This window comes from Mobula birostris, chromosome 4, assembly GCF_030028105.1.
Source record: "Mobula birostris isolate sMobBir1 chromosome 4, sMobBir1.hap1, whole genome shotgun sequence".
Lineage (NCBI taxonomy): Eukaryota > Metazoa > Chordata > Chondrichthyes > Myliobatiformes > Myliobatidae > Mobula > Mobula birostris.
The window spans coordinates 109,910,018-109,928,055 of record NC_092373.1 but is presented as its reverse complement, the minus strand read 5'-3'; the positions used below and the strand labels follow the sequence as shown (position 1 = coordinate 109,928,055).

At 46.2% G+C, this 18,038-nt stretch overlaps 1 protein-coding gene across 2 annotated transcripts in view; it reads left to right on the top strand.

The window, feature by feature from the left end:
• The first annotated feature begins 2,355 nt into the window (after nt 1-2,355).
• The window catches only part of tmem192 (transmembrane protein 192), a 59,333-nt gene continuing 43,650 nt past the window's right edge, over nt 2,356-18,038 (top strand). For both annotated transcript variants that reach the window (XM_072255914.1, XM_072255912.1), the window contains exon 1: nt 2,356-2,543. In XM_072255914.1, the coding sequence (XP_072112015.1) occupies nt 2,514-2,543 (30 nt within the window). In that variant the 5' untranslated portion in view covers nt 2,356-2,513. The remainder of the gene's footprint in view (nt 2,544-18,038) is intronic.

Genomic DNA, 18,038 nt, shown 5'->3' with positions numbered 1-18,038 from the left:
ACACCCCACCCCTCCCCCACTCTCCCTCTCCCTTCCCCTCCACTCCCCCCACCCCCACCCTCCCCACCCCACCTCCCACTCCCTCTCCCCCTCCCCCCTCCCCTCCCCCCTCCCCCCTCCCACCTCCCCTCCCCACTCCCCCCCCCTCCCCACCCACTCTCCCCCTCCCCTCCTCCCCACCCCTCTCACCCACCCCCCCTCCCCTCCCCTCCCCCACCCCCCCCCCTCTCCTCCTCCCTCCCCCTCCCTCCCCCTCCCCCCCTCCTCCCTCCCCCTCCCCCCCCTCCCCCCCCCACCCCCCCTCCCCCCACCCCCTCCCCCCCCCACCCCCCCTCCCCCACCCCCACCCCCACCCCACCCCCTCCCCCACCCCTCCCCACCCCCTCCCCCCCTCCCCACCCCCTCCCCCCCTCTCACCCTCCCCTCCACCCTCCCCCTCCCCCCTCTCTCCCCTCCCCCTCCCACCCTCTCTCCCCCTCCCCCTCCCTCTCACCCTCCCTCCCCCCACTCCCCCTACCCCTCCCTCTCACCCTCCCCCTCCCCCTCCCCTCCCCCTCTCTCTCCCCGTCCCCCTCACCCTCCACCTCCCCTTCCCCCTCCCCCTCCCCCTCCCCCTCCCCCCTCTCCTCCCCTCCCTCTCACCCTCCCCCCTCCCTCACCCCTCCCCCTCCACCCCTCCCCCCCTCCCCCTCCCCCTCCCCCTCCCATTCCCCTCCCCTCCCCCTCCCATTCCCCTCCCCTCCCCCTCCCCCCTCCCCCCTTCCCTCCCTCCCCTCCCCCCTCCCCCCTTCCCTCCCCCCTCCCTCTCCCCCCCCTCCCCCTTCCCTCCCCCCCCCCCTCCCCCTCCCCTCCCCCCCTCCCCTCCCCCCCTCCCCTTCCCTCCCCCCTCCCCTCCCCTTCCCCCCACCCCTCCCCTCCTCCCCTCCCCCCTCCCCTTCCCTCCCCTCCCCTCCCCCTCCCTCTCACCCTCCCCCCTCCCCTTCCCTTCCCCCCTTCCCTCCCCCCTTCCCTCTCCCTCCCCCTCCCCCTTCCCCTTCCCCCTTCCCTTCCCCCTTCACCCTCCCCCCTCCGCCCTTCCCTCCCCCTCCCCCTCCCCCTTCCCCTTCCCTCCCCTCCCCCTTCCCCCCCCCTCCCCCTCCCCTCCCCTCCCCCTCCCCCCCTCCCCTCCCTCCCTCCCCTCCCCTTCCCCCCTCCCCTCCCCTCCTCCCCTCCCCCCTCCCTTTACCCCTTCCCTCCCCTCCACTCCCCCTCCCTCTCACCCTTCCCTTCCCCCCTCCCCTCCCCCTCCATTCCTCCCCTCTCCCCTCCCCTCCCCTCCCCTCCTCCCCTCTCCCCTCCCCTCCCCCTCCCTCTCACCCTCCCCTTCCCTTCCCCCCCTCCCCTCCTCCCCCCCTCCCCTCCCCTCCTCCCCTCTCCCCTCCCCCCTCCCCCCCTCCCCTCCCCTCTCCCCTCCCCTCCCCTCCCCCCTCCCCTTCCCTTCCCCCCCTCCCCTCCCCTCCCCTCCTCCCCCCCTCCCCTCCCCTCCTCCCCCCCCTCCTCCCCCCCTCCCCTCCCCTCCTCCCCCCCCTCCTCCCCCCTCCCCTCCCCTCCTCCCCCCCCTCCCCTCCTCCCCTCCTCCCCTCCCCCCCTCCCCTCCTCCCCTCCTCCCCTCCCCCCTCCCCTTACCCCTTCCCTCCCCTCCCCTCCCCCTCCCTCTCACCCTCCCCCCTCCCCTTCCCTTCCCCCCTTCCCTCCCCCCTTCCCTCCCCCCTTCCCTCTCCCTCCCCCTCCCCCTTCCCCTTCCCCCTTCCCCTTCCCCCTTCACCCTCCCCCCTCCGCCCTTCCCTCCCCCTCCCCCTTCCCCCTTCCCTCCCCCCTCCCCTCCCCCTCCCCTCCCCCTCCCCCCCTCCCCTCCCTCCCTCCCCTTCCCCCCTCCCCTCCCCTTCCCCCCTCCCCTCCCCTCCCCTCCTTCCCTCCCCCCTCCCTTTACCCCTTCCCTCCCCTCCCCTCCCCCTCCCTCTCACCCTCCCCCCTCCCCTCCCCTCCCCTCCCCCCTCCCCTCCCTCCTCCCCTCCCCTCCCCTCCCCCCTCCCCTCCCTCCTCCCCTCCCCTCCCCTCCTCCCCTCCCCTCCCCTCCCCTCCCCTCCCCTCCCCCCTCCCCTCCCCTCCCCCCTCCCCTCCCCTCCCCCCTCCCCTCCCCCCTCCCCTCCCCTCCCCCCTCCCCTCCCCCCTCCCCCCTCCCCTCCCCTCCCCTCCCCTCCTCCCCTCCCCTCCCCTCCCCTCCCCTCCCCTCCCCTCCCCTCCCCTCCTCCCCTCCCCTCCCCTCCCCTCCTCCCCTCCCCTCCCCTCCCCTCCCCTCCCCTTGGAACCTCAACGTGAGTTGCGTTTGCAGCCCAAAAGGCGGAACTGAGAATCTCGGCGGTTGGGAGGTCGGGACCATATTTTGAGTGCACTGGGGGCGAAGCTGTGCTTTCCGCCTGGAGGTTGTGTGTTTTCTTTTAGTTCGTCTATTTAAATTTCTGTAGTCTCTGACGATGACCTCAGAGGTCGGGAACCAGCTGGAGGTGAGTCAGCCGCGGGGTACGGAGCGTGTTGTGGAGGGTGGGGATGGAAATGGCTGCTGTCCGGCGGTGTGGTGACGAGGATCAGCGGGAAACGCGTGCTCGCTCGGGTCGGCCCGCAGCTCTGTAGCCACAGCAGCGATGGTGGTCTCCGTGAGGTAAACTACCCTGTACCCACCGACTTGTGGGCAGTCAGCTCTGCTGGATGATGGGATGAGCTGCTAGAGGACGCATATCAAAAGATGCAAACTATTTGACATCGATAATGATTTGTTATAGTTGCAGAAAGTAGTGCATATTAATACTGCATCTTTGCTCTGCAAGGGCATACACCCAGGAGCTTCTCTGGAGGAATTCAACAGGTTAGGCAGCCTCTATGGAAATAAATAAAGTCGACATTTTCCTCAGGACTGGAAAGAAAGAGGGAATCAAAAGGTGGGGAGAGAGGCAAAAAGACTAGCTAGAAGAAGATGGGTAAAGCTAGGTTGGTGGGGGGGTTGGAAAGGAAGGAATCTGATAGAAGAGAGGGTCATAAGCCATAGGGGAGGAATTTGGCCCATTGAGTCTGCTGCATCATTTCATCATGGCTGATCCATTTTTCCTCTCGGCCCCATTCTCCCTCCTTCTCCCTGTATCCCTACTTGCCCTGGTTAATCATGAATCTATCAACCTCTGCCTGAAATATACCCAATGATATAGCCTACAGCTGCCTGTGGCAACAAATTCCACAGATATGTCACGTTTTGGCTAAAGAAATTCCTCATCTCTATTCTGAATAGATGTCCCTCTCTCCTGAGGCTGTGTTCTTTGGTCTTGGGCCCTTCCACCATAGGAAACATCCTCTCCACATCCACTCTATCGAGGCCATTCAACAGGTTTCAATGAGCCCCCCCCCACCAAATTTGAATTCCACTAAGTAAAGGCCCAGAGCTATCAAACACTACTCCTGATAAGCCTTCAATGCTAGAATCATTTTCATGAACTACCTTTGAACCCTCTCCAATGTCAGTACATCCTTCCTTAGATAAGGGACCCAAAACTGCTTACAATATCTTCATATCATCTGTAAACATGACTACTAAGTCATCAATTCTATCATCCAAATCATTGAAATGTTACCTAAAAAGAAGTGGTCCCAACACAAACCCCGGTGAAACACCACTTGTCACTGGCAGCCAACCGGATGTGGCTCTCTTTATTCCTACTCTTTGCTTCCTGCCAATCAGCCAATGCTCTATCCATGCTGGTATCTTTCACGTAATTCCATAGGCCCTTAACCTGTTCAGCAGCCTCGTGTTCGGCACCTTGTCAAAGACGTTCTGAAAATCCAATTACACAACATCTACTGACTCTTCTTTGCCATATCCTGCTTGTTACTACTTCAAAGAAATGCAACAGATATAGCAGGCAAGATTTCCCCTTAAGGAAACCATGCTGACTTCAGCCGATTTTACCAAATGGTACCCTGAAACCATATCCTTAGCAATTGATTCCAACACCTTCCCAGCCACTGAGGTCGGACTAACTGACCTGTAATTTCCTTTCTTCTGCCTCTCTCCCTTCTTGGAGAGAGGAGTGACATTTGCAATTTTCCAGTCCTCCAGAACCATGTCAGAATCTAGTGATTCTTGAAAGATCAATTATTAATGCTGCCTTGATCTCTTCAGCCACCACTTTCAGAACCCTGGGGTGTACACCATCTGCTCCAGTTGACGCATTTATCTTAAGACCTTTCAGCTTCCCAAGCACTTTCTCCCTAGTAATGGCAAATTCACTCACTTCTGCCCCTGACACACTCAAACTTCTGGCGTATTGCTAGTGTCTTCCACAGTGAAGACTTATTCAGTTCGTCTGCCATTTCCTTGTACCCCATTACGACCTCTCCAGTGTTGTTTTCCAGCAGTCTGATATCTTCTTTCACCTCCCTTTTACACTTTATCTATCTGAAGAAACTTTAGGGGCCATATTAGGAGCAAGTTTGAGTAAAGATTACTGAGGGGTATGTTGAGATATGGATAGTAGTTTGCAAAGAGAACAGGTTTGCTGTATCTTGAGTAACAGGGTGATCTGTTGAAACATGGGTGAGTAAATAAACTTTGTGGGAGCTTTCTTTACTGGCTGGAGGATAGGAGAGAAGTAGCAAGGGTGCCTGAACAAAACTTGGTGGTAAAGTATAAGTTTTTTGCACAACTTTGGTTAGAAAGTTATTAAGAAGGAGCTGCTAAATGAGGAAAGATGAGGTTGATGCACTTCATTCTTGACTTTCTGTGAACTGGGTCCTGGATCTTGGAGCAGCCGAGACCTGGACAGCAGTAAGGAATCCTTGCATATAATCAGTATTGTGTACAATTAGCAAGATATAGCTGTGTGGTATTAGAGGTAGTCCAAATGAGATTCTGTAGTTGATAAGGTTGTCTAATTATGAGTGCTTTAGATCTGTGTTTCCCAACCTTTTAATTCCCAACACCCCCTAAAGCACTCTTATACCTGCCAAGGTGCCCCCTAAAGCATCTATAAACTTGCCAACATTCTCTTAAGCACAATTACTTTCCATCACCCCCATAGTGTTAAAAAAACGTCTACCATATGCTAACATGAGGTAAGTGATTTTGCTTCTAATTTTTATTTGTCTTTAAGCCTGTACCAATGCAGTGTACAGCAGCTTCAATATCAATGTGATCCCTCAGTTTGGTGGTTTTTAGTAAGATTTGAAATATCTGGTTCAAGTTGTGACTAAAAGCTTTAAGCCCCCAAGCTTATCAATGGCCAAACGGTTTCTGTTTTTTAATGAGTATGTGATTCACTGCACTGAAGCCTCTTTCAGCAAGGTATAGGAGGATGGAAATGCAATGAAGGGCAGTTTGGCTCTTCGCCAAAAACCAAGAAACATATTGGAAAGCAATTTTGCTTCATCATTCTGAATTTTGATTATTTCTTCATGCAAGCTCTCTTCCTGTTCTTTCACTTTGCAAAGAAATGGGTTAATTACTCATTCCGGAATTTGCAGATGGTTCAAATCCTTGAATAGATTCTGAAAAGTCTTCAGTGACTGCAGCAGTAAGCAGTATTCTTGCAAATCACCATCTATAAAAGGAAGTGCCATACTTTCCATGCAGAGAAACTGTGAGAACATTCTTATCCCAATGTTTGGTTTGTATATTTCCACTTTTATCAGAAAATTGGTCATAGCACTTTTTGTCTGGATTAAATTGAAATTCTCACCCTGCAGTTTCATATTTAAAATGTTCATTTTGCCATACAGATTGGCTAGGTATGCCATATCGCTACGTAGGAATTAAATCTTTGTTTCCCAAACTCTTGTCAACTTTGAGCAAAAATTTAACCACAGTGTCAAAAAGATCAAAGAAACATTTTAAGCAGCAGCCGTTTGATTGCCAACACACTTCAGTGTGAAGAAGCAAGTGTTCAAACTCTTCATCATTTTCATTTTGGCAGTTCTGTAAGAGCAGTCTGTTCTGCTTTCAGCTTGTTTGGGTTTGAACAATGATAAGAGGCTTGTTATTCAACTTAGGAATGTGCTGTTAGCCAATCAATAGTGCAATTGGGTGAAGGTTCTGGAGAACACTTGGTCTTTGTCTTTGTTGGCAGGAGCTGGGAGAAGATGGGGGGAAGAAATTGGCTGAGGATGCCGTCCCTGTTGCAGAAGGTGCTTTGTGCAAATGGATGGCTTCAAGAAGGAAGAACCAGTACTCCCATGGGAGACCCATTTGTTCATGATGGATTTCGAGTGATGTCCGGAAGGTGGTGTGTGCTTTCAAGATGAGCTCCAACTTATGCACATTTGACTGTTTAAGAGTAATGGGCCCTTTTTTTTCTTTCATTTAATAACTGTTTATATTAACATTATTAAATATACTTCTTTATAAATTGTATGCGGTGTACGATCTGTTATTTCTTGCTAGGGGCAGTAACTCGCACAGCATTCACACAAACCGGGGTTCAGGCGGGCGAAACCTCCCAACCTCAGAGATCTGGCGGGATGGAAGTTGTATACACCCGAGACGTACAAAGCTGGAGAAAGGTGGGGTTATCACCGTGAGATCCAGTGGCTGGCTGGGTTGGGATGTCCAAGAAGGGAGCTGGGGGGCGGGGGGAAATCCATTTGTACAAAAGACTTTTTACAAAAGAGAATCTCTTCATAAAACTTTTCCATTTTTGATAAACTGTACATATGCCATTAACAATGCAGTGAGACTCATCCAGTTGTATCCCAAATTCTGTTTTTTGTAGCTCTGTGCATAGTTGGTGCTCAATGTCTTCATTCATTTTATCAATAAGACAAGCTACAGAGTTATTACTCAAAGGAACTGATTTTAAAATTCAATTTGAGAACAGCAACGCACACTTCTGATACAACGGGCATTACTAATCTTACACCAATTGAATGAGATTTTCCACACTTTGCTATCATTTTGGAAATGCTATAAGAAGCGATGAGACACTATCAAGGTCAATTTTAGCTTTCTTGGCAAATGACTCAAGTATGCAACACATTCTCAAATGCTGCTTTCTGCAACTGAATAATACCTTAAGTTGCCTTTATCAGGGTATCTTTTACAGAAATATTCCTGCTATCTTGACGCTTTCATTGGACAGTACAGTATTACAAATAAGACATGGGGCATTGCTAATGTGATGGGCATGGAATAAAACGGTACTCCGGTATGTAACCTTGTATTGATGCACTTTCTGTAGTTGCTGTTTCTTAACAGGATTAGAATTCAAGGCTTCACAACCTTCAGACTCGCACCGTACATATTTATCCATCATTAATGGGGCTAAATTAAAAGAAAAACTAGGAATGCTTTTGGGTGGTGATGACAGCAGCGAGTTGACAAGGTCAGTCTGGTCTCATGCCTTAAATTAGGGTTCCGCTTACTCTTCTCCTCCCCCCCCCCCCCAAAAAAAATCTTGAACGCTCCCCCAGTGACTTTTGTTTCTTTTAACAACCCCTTAGGACACGAAACCACTCCCTTAGGGGTTGTACAGCCTCATTTGGGACTCACTTCTTCAGAAGAATAGAATGTGATCTTATTGAAACATGGAGGATTATAAGAGGGTATAATATTGAAGTGTTTTCACTAATGGAAGAACATTGACTGAGAGGGTGTAGTTACAAAATAAATGGTGGTTATTTTAAATTTGGGTGTGTAGGGATTTCTTCTCACTGATGGTGTTGAATCTCTAAAACTCTACAGAGTGCTGTGGGGGGGGGAGGGGAGGGAGGTTAGTTCAGAGAAGGTGTTTAAAGAGGTGATAGATATTTTGAGGTGGGGCAGATCAGCCATGATCATATCATGAGGCAAATTGTTCTCAGTCTTGCTCCAGGTTCCTTATTCCTGTATTCAGACTGCAGATTTTCTGTTCGGGTTCACCTTTATGATGCCTCCAGAGTTACTTATTTTCCTTCAAAGTATGGTGGAGCTTCCAATCATTTGTGGTTAATTGGATCTATGATTTCCTGGTCATTAACAACAAACCAGTCCTGGTGTATCCTGATGATGAAACTGAGTCTCTTCACATGCTCTGTTTGTTGTGGACCTTGGGGCAGTTCAGATAGCGGGCACCATTGTTGAGTGTGAATTAACAGCTTGTCTGTGACATTCTTGAAGTGAAACTGTTGTTGATGCTGAAGAATTTGTTATTAATTTTATAATGGCAGAATTTCTGTTGTGACTTTTGGAGGATGAAATAATTTAGAAGGTGGTCATTCCAATTGTAATAGATGTTTATTGTGAATTGTGGGTTTCTTACTTGAATAGTTATCAAAAGCTGCCTGGGAGATGGGAATCGTAGGAGCGAAATGGTTTCTTTTGACCCATCTCGATGCCAACCAATATGCCTATCTACACTAATTCCATTCACTTCCATTAGGCCTCAGGCCCTCATCCCTTTATACAATTCTTACCTTCCAGTTTTCTATGTTCCTATGAGAATTAATCCAGGTTGTTCAATCTTTCCTTCTGATTGCAGCTCCTTCTTTTGGGCAATATCCTGATAAAACTAATTGGGCAGTGGGGTGGGAACTGGAGTGATAGAGCAAAGGATAGGGCAGATGGTATACAAGTAGATACAGCGTGTAGTGAGACTGTGAGGAAGGATAGGCAGTTGACAGTAAAATTAGTCAGTAGAATGGGTTGAAGTGTCTTTAAACTAAATAGGGGACGGGTTCAACAATTTGTAAACCAGAGGATAAAGTAAAAGAGCAGGAGAGATGAGAAAAGTCTCCAGAAAATTAAAAAGATGAAGTTTAGAAAAGGATAATAATTTAGCTTCTTTTACATGGGGATAAAATTGAAAAGATTGATGAATACAGGACTGAAGATGTTATATTTGAATGCACACAGTGTACGGAATAAGGTAGATCTTGTAGAACAGTTGAAAATTGGCAGGTATGATGTTGTGGGTATCACTGAGTCATGGCTGAAAGAAGATCACAGTTGATACTTAACGTCCAAGGATATACGTTGTGTTGAAAAGATAGGCAGGTAGGCAAAGGGAGTGGGGTGGTTTGGATATTAATAAAAAAGAAATGAAACCCAATCCTCAGAAAAAGGTGACATAGGAAGATGGAGAATTCTCCTTTGTAGAGCTAAAAAACCACAAGGGTTAAAAAGACCCTGACAGGAGTTGTATACAGGCCTCCAAACAGTAGATAGGATGTGGGATATGATTTACAGCAGGCGATAGAAAAGGTATATAAGAAGGGCAATGTTATGATGGTCATAGGATATCAATATGTACGTAGATTGGAAAAATCATGTTGGTGCTAGATCCCAAGAAGGGGATTCTGTAGGTTACCTATGAGATTACTTTTTAGAGCAGCTTGTGGTTGAGCCCACTAGGGAAAAGGAAATTTTGGGTTTGGGTGTTGTGTAATGAACAAGATCTGATTAGTGAGCTTAAGGTGAAGGAACCCTTGGGAAGCAATGATCATAAAATGATAGAATTCATCCTGCAGAGGAGAGAGAGAGAGAGATATCAGATATATCAGTATTACAGTGGAGTAAAGGTAACTACAGAGGCATAAGAGAAGAGCAGGCCAAAGTTGACTGGAAAGGGATACTAGCAGGGATGACAGCAGATCAACAATGGCTGGGGTTCCTGAGAGCAATGTGAAAGGCACAGGATAGATACAACCCAAAGATGGAAAAGTATTCTAAAGGGAAGATGAGGCAAACGTGGCTGACAAGGGAAGTCAAAGACAGCATAAAAGCAATAAACTTTGAAGAATCACTAGTTACTGGAATGGTTCTGGAGGAATGTAAAATTGCAAATGTCACTCCACTCTTTAAAGAAATGAGCGAAGCAAAAGATGGAAAGCCCATAGGCCAGTTTGCCTGACTTCAGTGATTGGTGAGATGTTGAACTTCATTACTAAGGATGGGTTTTGGGATACTTGAAGGCACATAATAAAATAGGCCCAAGTCAGCATGGTTTCCTTGCAGGGAAATCTTGCCTGGCAAATCCGTTGGTATATTTTGAGGAAATAACAGGCAGGACAAACAAAGGAGAGTCAGTGGATGTTGTTTACTTGGATTTTCAGATGGCCTTTGACAAGGTGCCGCACATGAGTCTGCTGAACAAGGTAAGAGCCCATGGATTACAGAAAAAGGGCTAACATGGATAGAAGATTGGCTTACTGGCAGGTTTCAGTGTGTGAGTAAAGGGGGCCTTTTCTGGTTGGCTGTTGGTGTCTGGTGTTTCACAAGAATCAGTGAAACAGTTTCTTTTCATGTTATGTTTCAGTGGTTTGTATGTTGGAAATAGATGACTTTGTGACCAAGTTTGTGGGCGATGCTAAGACTGGGTGGAGGAGTAGGTGGTGTTGAGGAAGAAAGGAGTCTGCAGAAGGATGTAGATCAATTAGGAGAATAGGCAAAGTGGCAAATGGAATTTAGTGTAGTGAAATGTGTGGTAGTAGGAATAAAGGCATAGACTGTTTTCAGAAATTAGAGATGCAAAGGGACCTGGGAGTTCTTGTGCAGGATTCCCTATATTTCAGGGAGTTGTTGATACTCTTCACGAGGCCCCTGAGTACATCACTGCTCCTGAGGTTCCAGACGTTTACTAATTGGAAATAAAATTTCCCTCTTCTTTTTCCTCCACCCTTGTGCCTCTTTTCTCCAACTCCCACCACAAGTATTTAGCTTCACAAAATGTATTGCGTTAGACTTGAATGGACTAGATTCTATTTGCCCCTGTTGCACCCAACTTTCCAGCTCATCACTTACTTTTGCTATGACTCTATCAATTTTCATGCCATCTGAAGCTTACCAATCAGACCACCTACATTCTCATCTAATTTAGGTGTATAAAGATCCCAGCTCTAAAACTTTGGGAAACCATCTCTCAAAACTTCCAGTCCGGGGGTGGGGGAGTAGAGTAACACCATTTTACCACTATTTTCAATCTCTTATTACAAGCCAAAATTGATCCAGTTTGTCAATGTGCCTCTGACTCCTTCTGCCTTAATCTTCTGGACCAGCCCACCATGCGATATCTTGTCAAAAGCCTTAATGAAGTATTAAGTCTAGGTGTCACATCTACTGCTTTGCCTTCGTCAATTTTCCGAGTGCCTCAAGAAAAACTCATGAGACCTGATTCCCTGCACAAAACCATGTTGGCTCTTCTTAATCTGTCCCGTGAAATCTTCTGCTTGGCACTACCAAATGGAGTGTTTGTTGTGGCAAGACTGTTCTCCAGGAGCATGATCATGAGGAATATCCCACTGGAGTTAGCTTTCCCTACTCCTTCCTTGTCAATCACACCTTACTGGATGATTAGATTTTCCCAGGATCTTTTTGGAGCTGAAATCCTCTCTGACCTTGTTCATAACTTTCCAAGAAGAGGTGTATGTGTTTTGGATACAAGCCCAGTCCATCACAGGAATCTCCTCCCCCACCATTGAGCATATCTACAGGCAGTGCTGCCACAAGAAAGCAGCATCCATCATCAAGGACCCCCGCCGACCAGGCCATGTTCATTTCTTGCTGCTACCATTGGGAAGGAAGTACATGAGCCTTGGGTGCTACACCACCAGGTTCAGGAACAGTTGTTAATCTTCAGCCATCAGGGTCCTGAACCAGAATGGATAACTTCACTCACCTCAACTCTGAACTGCCTCCTCAACCTATGGATTCACTTTTAAGGGCTCTATAGCTAATTTTCTCAGTATTATTTATTTACTTATTATGTATTTACACAGATTGCCTTTTGTGCACAGGTTGTCTTTCAGTCTTTTGTGTAGTTTTTAATTGATCCTATTGTATTTTATCCTACTGTGAGTGTCTGAAGGAAAATAAATCTCAAGTATATGGTGACAGGCATACTCTAATAATAAATTTACTTTGAACTTTTGACCTGATAGGTGTATTGACTGAACTTTGTAACAAGTGGTTTTCTGTGGAGAACAATGCTGTTTCCAGGTTGCAGTGAGTTGAGGTGTCATGTGGCATTCACTTGTTCCATGGAGGAATTGCTGAGGCATCAGAATAATTCATTCTTAGAAGTGAAGCCCATCCCATGAAGATGGTGAATTGTATAAGGTAAAGGAAACAAGAAGGGTAGTTATGGAAAGTATGACAATTGAAGAGGAGGAAGTACTGGCGCTTTTAAGGAATATAAAAGTGGATAAGTCTCCGGGTCCAGACAAGATATTCCCTAGGACCTTGAGGGAAGTTAGTGTAGAAATAACAGGGGCTCTGACAGAAATATTTCAAATGTCATTAGAAATGGGGATGGTGCCAGAGGATTGGCATATTGCTCGTGGTTCAATTGTTTAAAAAGTGTTCTAAGAGTAAACCTGGCAATTATCGGCCTGTGAGTTTGATGTCAATGGTGGGTAAATTGATGGAAAGTATTCTTAGAGATGGTATATATAATTATCTGGACAGACAGGGTCTGATAGGAACAGTCAACATGGATTTGTGCATGGAAGGTCACGTTTGACAAATCTTATTGAATTTTTTGATGAGGTTACTAAGAAAGTTGACGAGGGTAAAGCGGTGGATGTTGTCTATATGGACTTCAGAAAGGCCTTTGACAAGGTTCCACACGGAAGGTTAGTTAGGAAGATTCAATCGTTAGGCATTAATATGGAAGTAGTAAAATGGACTCAGCAGTGGCTAGATGGGAGACGCCCAGAGAGTAGTGGTGGATAAATGTGACTACGTCCACACTACACTGGATAATTTTGAAAACAAAGCTTTTTCTCTTCATTTTGACCCTCTGTCCACACTAAACCAGCGTTTTTAGCTCCCGAAAACGGAGATTTTCAGAAACTGTCTCCAGAGTGAATAAATCTGACAACATCTAATATCCGTTGCAGTGTGTACGGGGTAACCGGAGCTTTTTAAAACCGCTGTCATGATGAGCCGGAACAGATGGCGGCAGCCCGGCATTTCATTGTTTTCTTCTTATTATTATTATTATTATTATTATTACTACTACTTTATTGTTTAGAGTGTACAATCATCACAAAGATATTTGATTCTGCACTTTGCAGAACCTAACAATTTCAGAACAGAGGGCAACGAGACTGAAGCCAGAAGAGTTAGAAATGTACTCACCAAATACTTCGACCCATAGCTTACTGAATAAACAAGTATATTCACTTTGCCCTGTTTTCTGTCCTTGCTTGTATGAAGGTAAGGACAGAAAATACCCTCCGCCACCTCCAGTTTAAATTCCATGCGGAGTATTTTGGAGGATCAAGAACCAAGGTGGTTTACCTATTTATGCAAGTACTTCTCTGACAATAGATGTGTAACAGCCTAATGTAATATTGTATGGAAATACAAGATAACACTGACACAGTCATGTTTTATACATTTAACAAGGTGCTTTATTAGTGCAACAGAGTTAGTCAGTTTTTCAATGTTTGTCGTCAGCCAGGTCATACTGTCTGTGAATTCCCTGTCGGTTGCCTCCATACGCTCCGGCATTTGGTTTTTTTTTAGTTTTAAGTCCTCCTGCGCGAGAGCCAAGAGCAATTCCTTTTAAGTTTTAATACTCTGTAACTAGACAAACTCGCACCAAGTGTACAGTTTCCGCTTCGCTTGTTTTCTATGTGTCCTGCGCATGCCCAGTAGGAGGAGATTCGCCCAAATATCCGTCTAATGTGGACAGAGATATTTTGAAAACGCTTAGTGTGGACACCTGTCATTTTTACTCGAAACCGGCGTTTTCAAAATTATCCGGCGTAGTGTGGACATAGCCTATGTGTCAGGTTGGAGGACGGTGTGTAGCGGTGTGCCTCAGGGATGTGTACTGGGTCCGTTGTTGTTTGTCATATATATTAATGATCTGGCTGATGGAGTGGTAAATTGGATTAGTAAGTATGCAGATGATACTAAGATAGGTGGTGTTGTGGATGATGAGGTAGGTTTTCAAAACTTGCAGAGAGATTTAGGCCAGTTAGAAGAGTGGGCTGAAAGATGGCAAATGGAGTTTAATGCTGATAAATGTGAGGTGCTACATTTTGGTAGGACTAATCAAAATAGGACATACATGATAAATGGTAGGGCATTGAAGAATGCTGTAGGACAGAGGGATCTTGGAATAATGGTGCATAGTTCCCTGAAGGTGGAATCTCATGTGGATAGGGTGGTAAAGAAAGCTTTTGGTATGCTGGCCTTTATTAATCAGGGCATTGAGTATAGGAGTTGGGATGTAATGTTAAAATTGTACAAGGCATTGGTAAGGCCAAATTTGGAGTATTGTGTACAGTTCTGGTCACCGAATTATAGGAAAGATGTCAATAAAATTGAGAGAGTACAGAGTTTTACTAAAATGTTGCCTGGGTTTCATCTCCTAAGTTACAGAGAAAGGTTGAACAAGTTAGGTCTTTATTTGGAGCATAGAAGTTTGAGGGGGGACTTGATAGAGGTGCTTAAAATTATGAGGGGGATTGATAGAGTTGATGTGGATAGGCTTTTTCCATTGAGAGTGGGGAAGATTCAAACAAGAGGACATGAGTTGAGAGTTAAAGGACAAAAGTTTAGGGGTAACATGGGGGGGAACTTCTTTACTCAGAGAGTGGTAGCTGTGTGGAATGAGCTTCCAGCAGAAGTGGTTGAGGCAGGTTCAATATTGTTGTTTAAAGTTAAATTGGATAGCTATATGGACAGGAAAGGAATGGAGGGTTATGGGCTGAGTGCAGGTCAGTGGGACTAGGTGAGAGTAAGAGTTTGGCATGGACTAGAAGGGCCGAGATGGCCTGTTTCCGTGCTGTAATTGTTATATGGTTATATGGTGTTCCTCTCTGTGGTTTTCCCCTTCCAGGCAGTGTAATCACACTTTTGCTGAAATGCCTATCACTGGTTATAATACTCAGATAGTGATGTTACTGGCAAGGCATTTTAGTTCCTGGGCAATAGTGGCAGAGCAAAGTTCGTTGCTGTTGGGGCTTTCCGCATGCCTGGACTTGCCAGGTCCCAGACTTCACATTGAAGAGTGATTTCTTTTGAAGTGCTGCATATCAGCAACGACACCGGTTTGATCAAGTGTGGTCTTGGTCCATGGCAAGTGGGAGCAAGTCCAATGAGTCTGCTGCGTGGGTGACCATCGTTCACTCATTGATGCTGCTTTCCTTGTGCTTCCCACCTATTCTCCCTTTCATCTTGTTGTCATCCCCCCCAACAATCCATGAAGTTCATCTTTCCCCTTTGACTTTCCACTGTTCCCCAGAGCCCTTTCTTCAACCCTCACAGCACTCCCACCACTCCATTCCAATTTCTACGCCAATCACCATTCCCAGTGTGCTGCCATTATTGATCATTCAGGGATGTTCTGCTCAGCTACTCATCAGCCCCTGGGATGAAATGCTTCTCTTCTTCTCTCCAGTTGTTTTATATTCAATGCACACTGATCTTGGACATTTGGGCAACTGGCCATTTCATAATTGGTGCATTTCTTTTTTCCTGTAAATGCCTACGGGAAGATGAATCTTGGGTAGTGGAAGGTAATAAAGTTCAAAGTAAATGCATTATTGAACTTTATATATGAGACCATGTACCACCCTGAGATCCATTTTCTTGCAGACATTCACATTGGAACAAAGTAATGCATTAGAATTAGTGGGAAAACTATACAAAACAAGGACTGTCAGACAACCAATGTGCAAAAGAAGATAAGTTGTGACAATACCCAAAAAAAAGTAAATAATATTGAGAACATGGGTTGTAGAGTCTTTGAAAGTGAGTCCGTAGGTTGTGGACTCACTGCAGGTTGAGGATCTTGATGATTGAAGGGTAATAACTGTTCTTCTTGAACTTAGTGGTGTGGGACCTGAGGCTTCTGTACCACCTTCCCAGTGGCAGTAGTGACAAGAGCATGGCCTAGACCTAGATAGTGGGAGTCCTTGATGGATGCTGCATTCTTGTGGCAGTGCTCCTTGTGTACCTCGAGTTTCCTCCTCCTGTAGTCACTAATCAACTTCAGCTAAATTTTCAATCTCCTTCCTATATGCCAATTTGGCAACATCTTTGATTTGGCCAGCAACAGTAGTGTGCTCAATGGTGGGGAAGGATTGAGCTATTTACCCTTTCAGTCAGGTTTTTCCATTCTTGGGCATCACTGTTCCTCTACCCGACCACGACCACAATGCATTCAGACAGGATACTCTCTGTACAAGTTTTAGATGACGTGCTGAATCTGCGTAAACATCTAAGGTAGAGGCACTGTGTGCTTTTCTAATGGCAATTGTGTCCCAGGACAGATCCTCTGAAATGCTAATGTCAAGGAGCTGAAAAGTTACTGATCCTCTCCACCACTGATCCCCTGATGAGGGCTGGCTCATGGACCTCTGGTTTCCCCCCTCCTGCAGTCAACAATAAATTCTTTGGTTTTGTTGATGTTGAGCAAGAGGTAGTTGTTGTGCACTATGTGGATTTTCAGTCCTTTTCCTATATGCTGATTCATCACCATCTTTGATTTGGCTAACAACAGTGGTGCTGTCAGGAAACTTAAATGTGGCATTGGAGCTGTACTTAGCCTCGCAGTCATAAGTATAAAGTGAGTAGAGCATATATGTACTTGGATATTAAATTTACTTTGAAGTGAGATTTAATTGTAATATATTTAAAAACGAAGTCTTCCCACATTCTCTTTTGTTCCAAAGAAGCACCAGTATTTTTAGTCAGTTTGCTGAACCTGGTAATATTGGAATTGGTTTATTATTGTCACATGTACCAAGATACAGTGAGAAGGTTGTCTTGCACTGTGTGCTTGCAGTGTATTGAAGCAGAACAAGGTAGAAACAATAACAATACACAGAAAGTGCTGTGCAGGTAAGCAAGAAGATACAAGATCATCTTAGATCTGTTTTTTTTTGATCCTTGGGATTCTTCTGGGGGTCAAAAATGAAGAGCAGTCTTAATTCTAACGACTGTTTATTTTAAGAGTACAAACAAACATACAAATACTAAGCAAACTAAATAGAGCTGAGAAGCGAAGTTGAGAGGTGAATGCATGCGAAGTGAAAAGGAATGCCACCTCTGAAAAATCTCTCACTTTTATAATAAGATCAGGAAAATTCCTGGATAAAAATTAATTAGTTAATAGGATACATAATTAAAACAATGTATTAATACTAAATGGAAAATGAGACAGGTGATAAACTGTTAGTTCAGCTGCTATACCACTTTCTGCCAGTGAGTGGGGATGAACCAACACTTGCTGTAGAAAAATACATGAGTTTGTTCGAAAAGTACAAATCTTATTAAAACTATTATTAAAAACAGTGATTTCTAATGGTCCACCCTTTTGATTCTACAAGGGACCCTGGCAGAATTGTATCTGCAAATGCATTTCCATGACTTTCCATTGTGGTCATTTAAGAGTGACCTTTACATTTTAATACTTTAACTTCTGATAGTTGCATGACTTCCATGAGTTCTTGTACTAGTACGCCATTCTTGATTGGCATTCCCACAGCTATAAGAAATCCTTTGTCCCCATAAATTTACAAAGTTTTGAAAAACTCCAAAAGCATATCGAGAATTTGTGTAGATATTAGCTGATCCTCTTTCTGCTAGCTTACAGGCTGCAATTAAAACTTTCACTTCTGCCTGTGGTGCAGAGGTATCAGGAGCCATGTCTCTTGAGTCCGTTACTTCCTCTTCTGTAACAACAGCAGACCAGCTATTCAAATTCCTCCCTCAATAGTTGAGGACCATCAGTATACAGAATCAGATCTGGGTTCAACAAGAGCTCTTCTTTCTGATTTGCATCTCCTTGGCATGTTGTGTTCTTGCACAGTCATGACCATCATAGTCTTCCACGTCCACTGACTTTAGTGTGCATAAACTGGCTGCAGGATTGGGCCTAGTCATTTTTGCAACTTTGACAACATCTCCATTACATCTGCAATTATAGCCTAAAGTTGTGCCTTATGAGGTAGAAGGTTGAGCTTGCTGTTGAGGTTGTTGTCTATATACCAAGAAGATCTAGCCCATTGTCCTCCTCTACCACGTA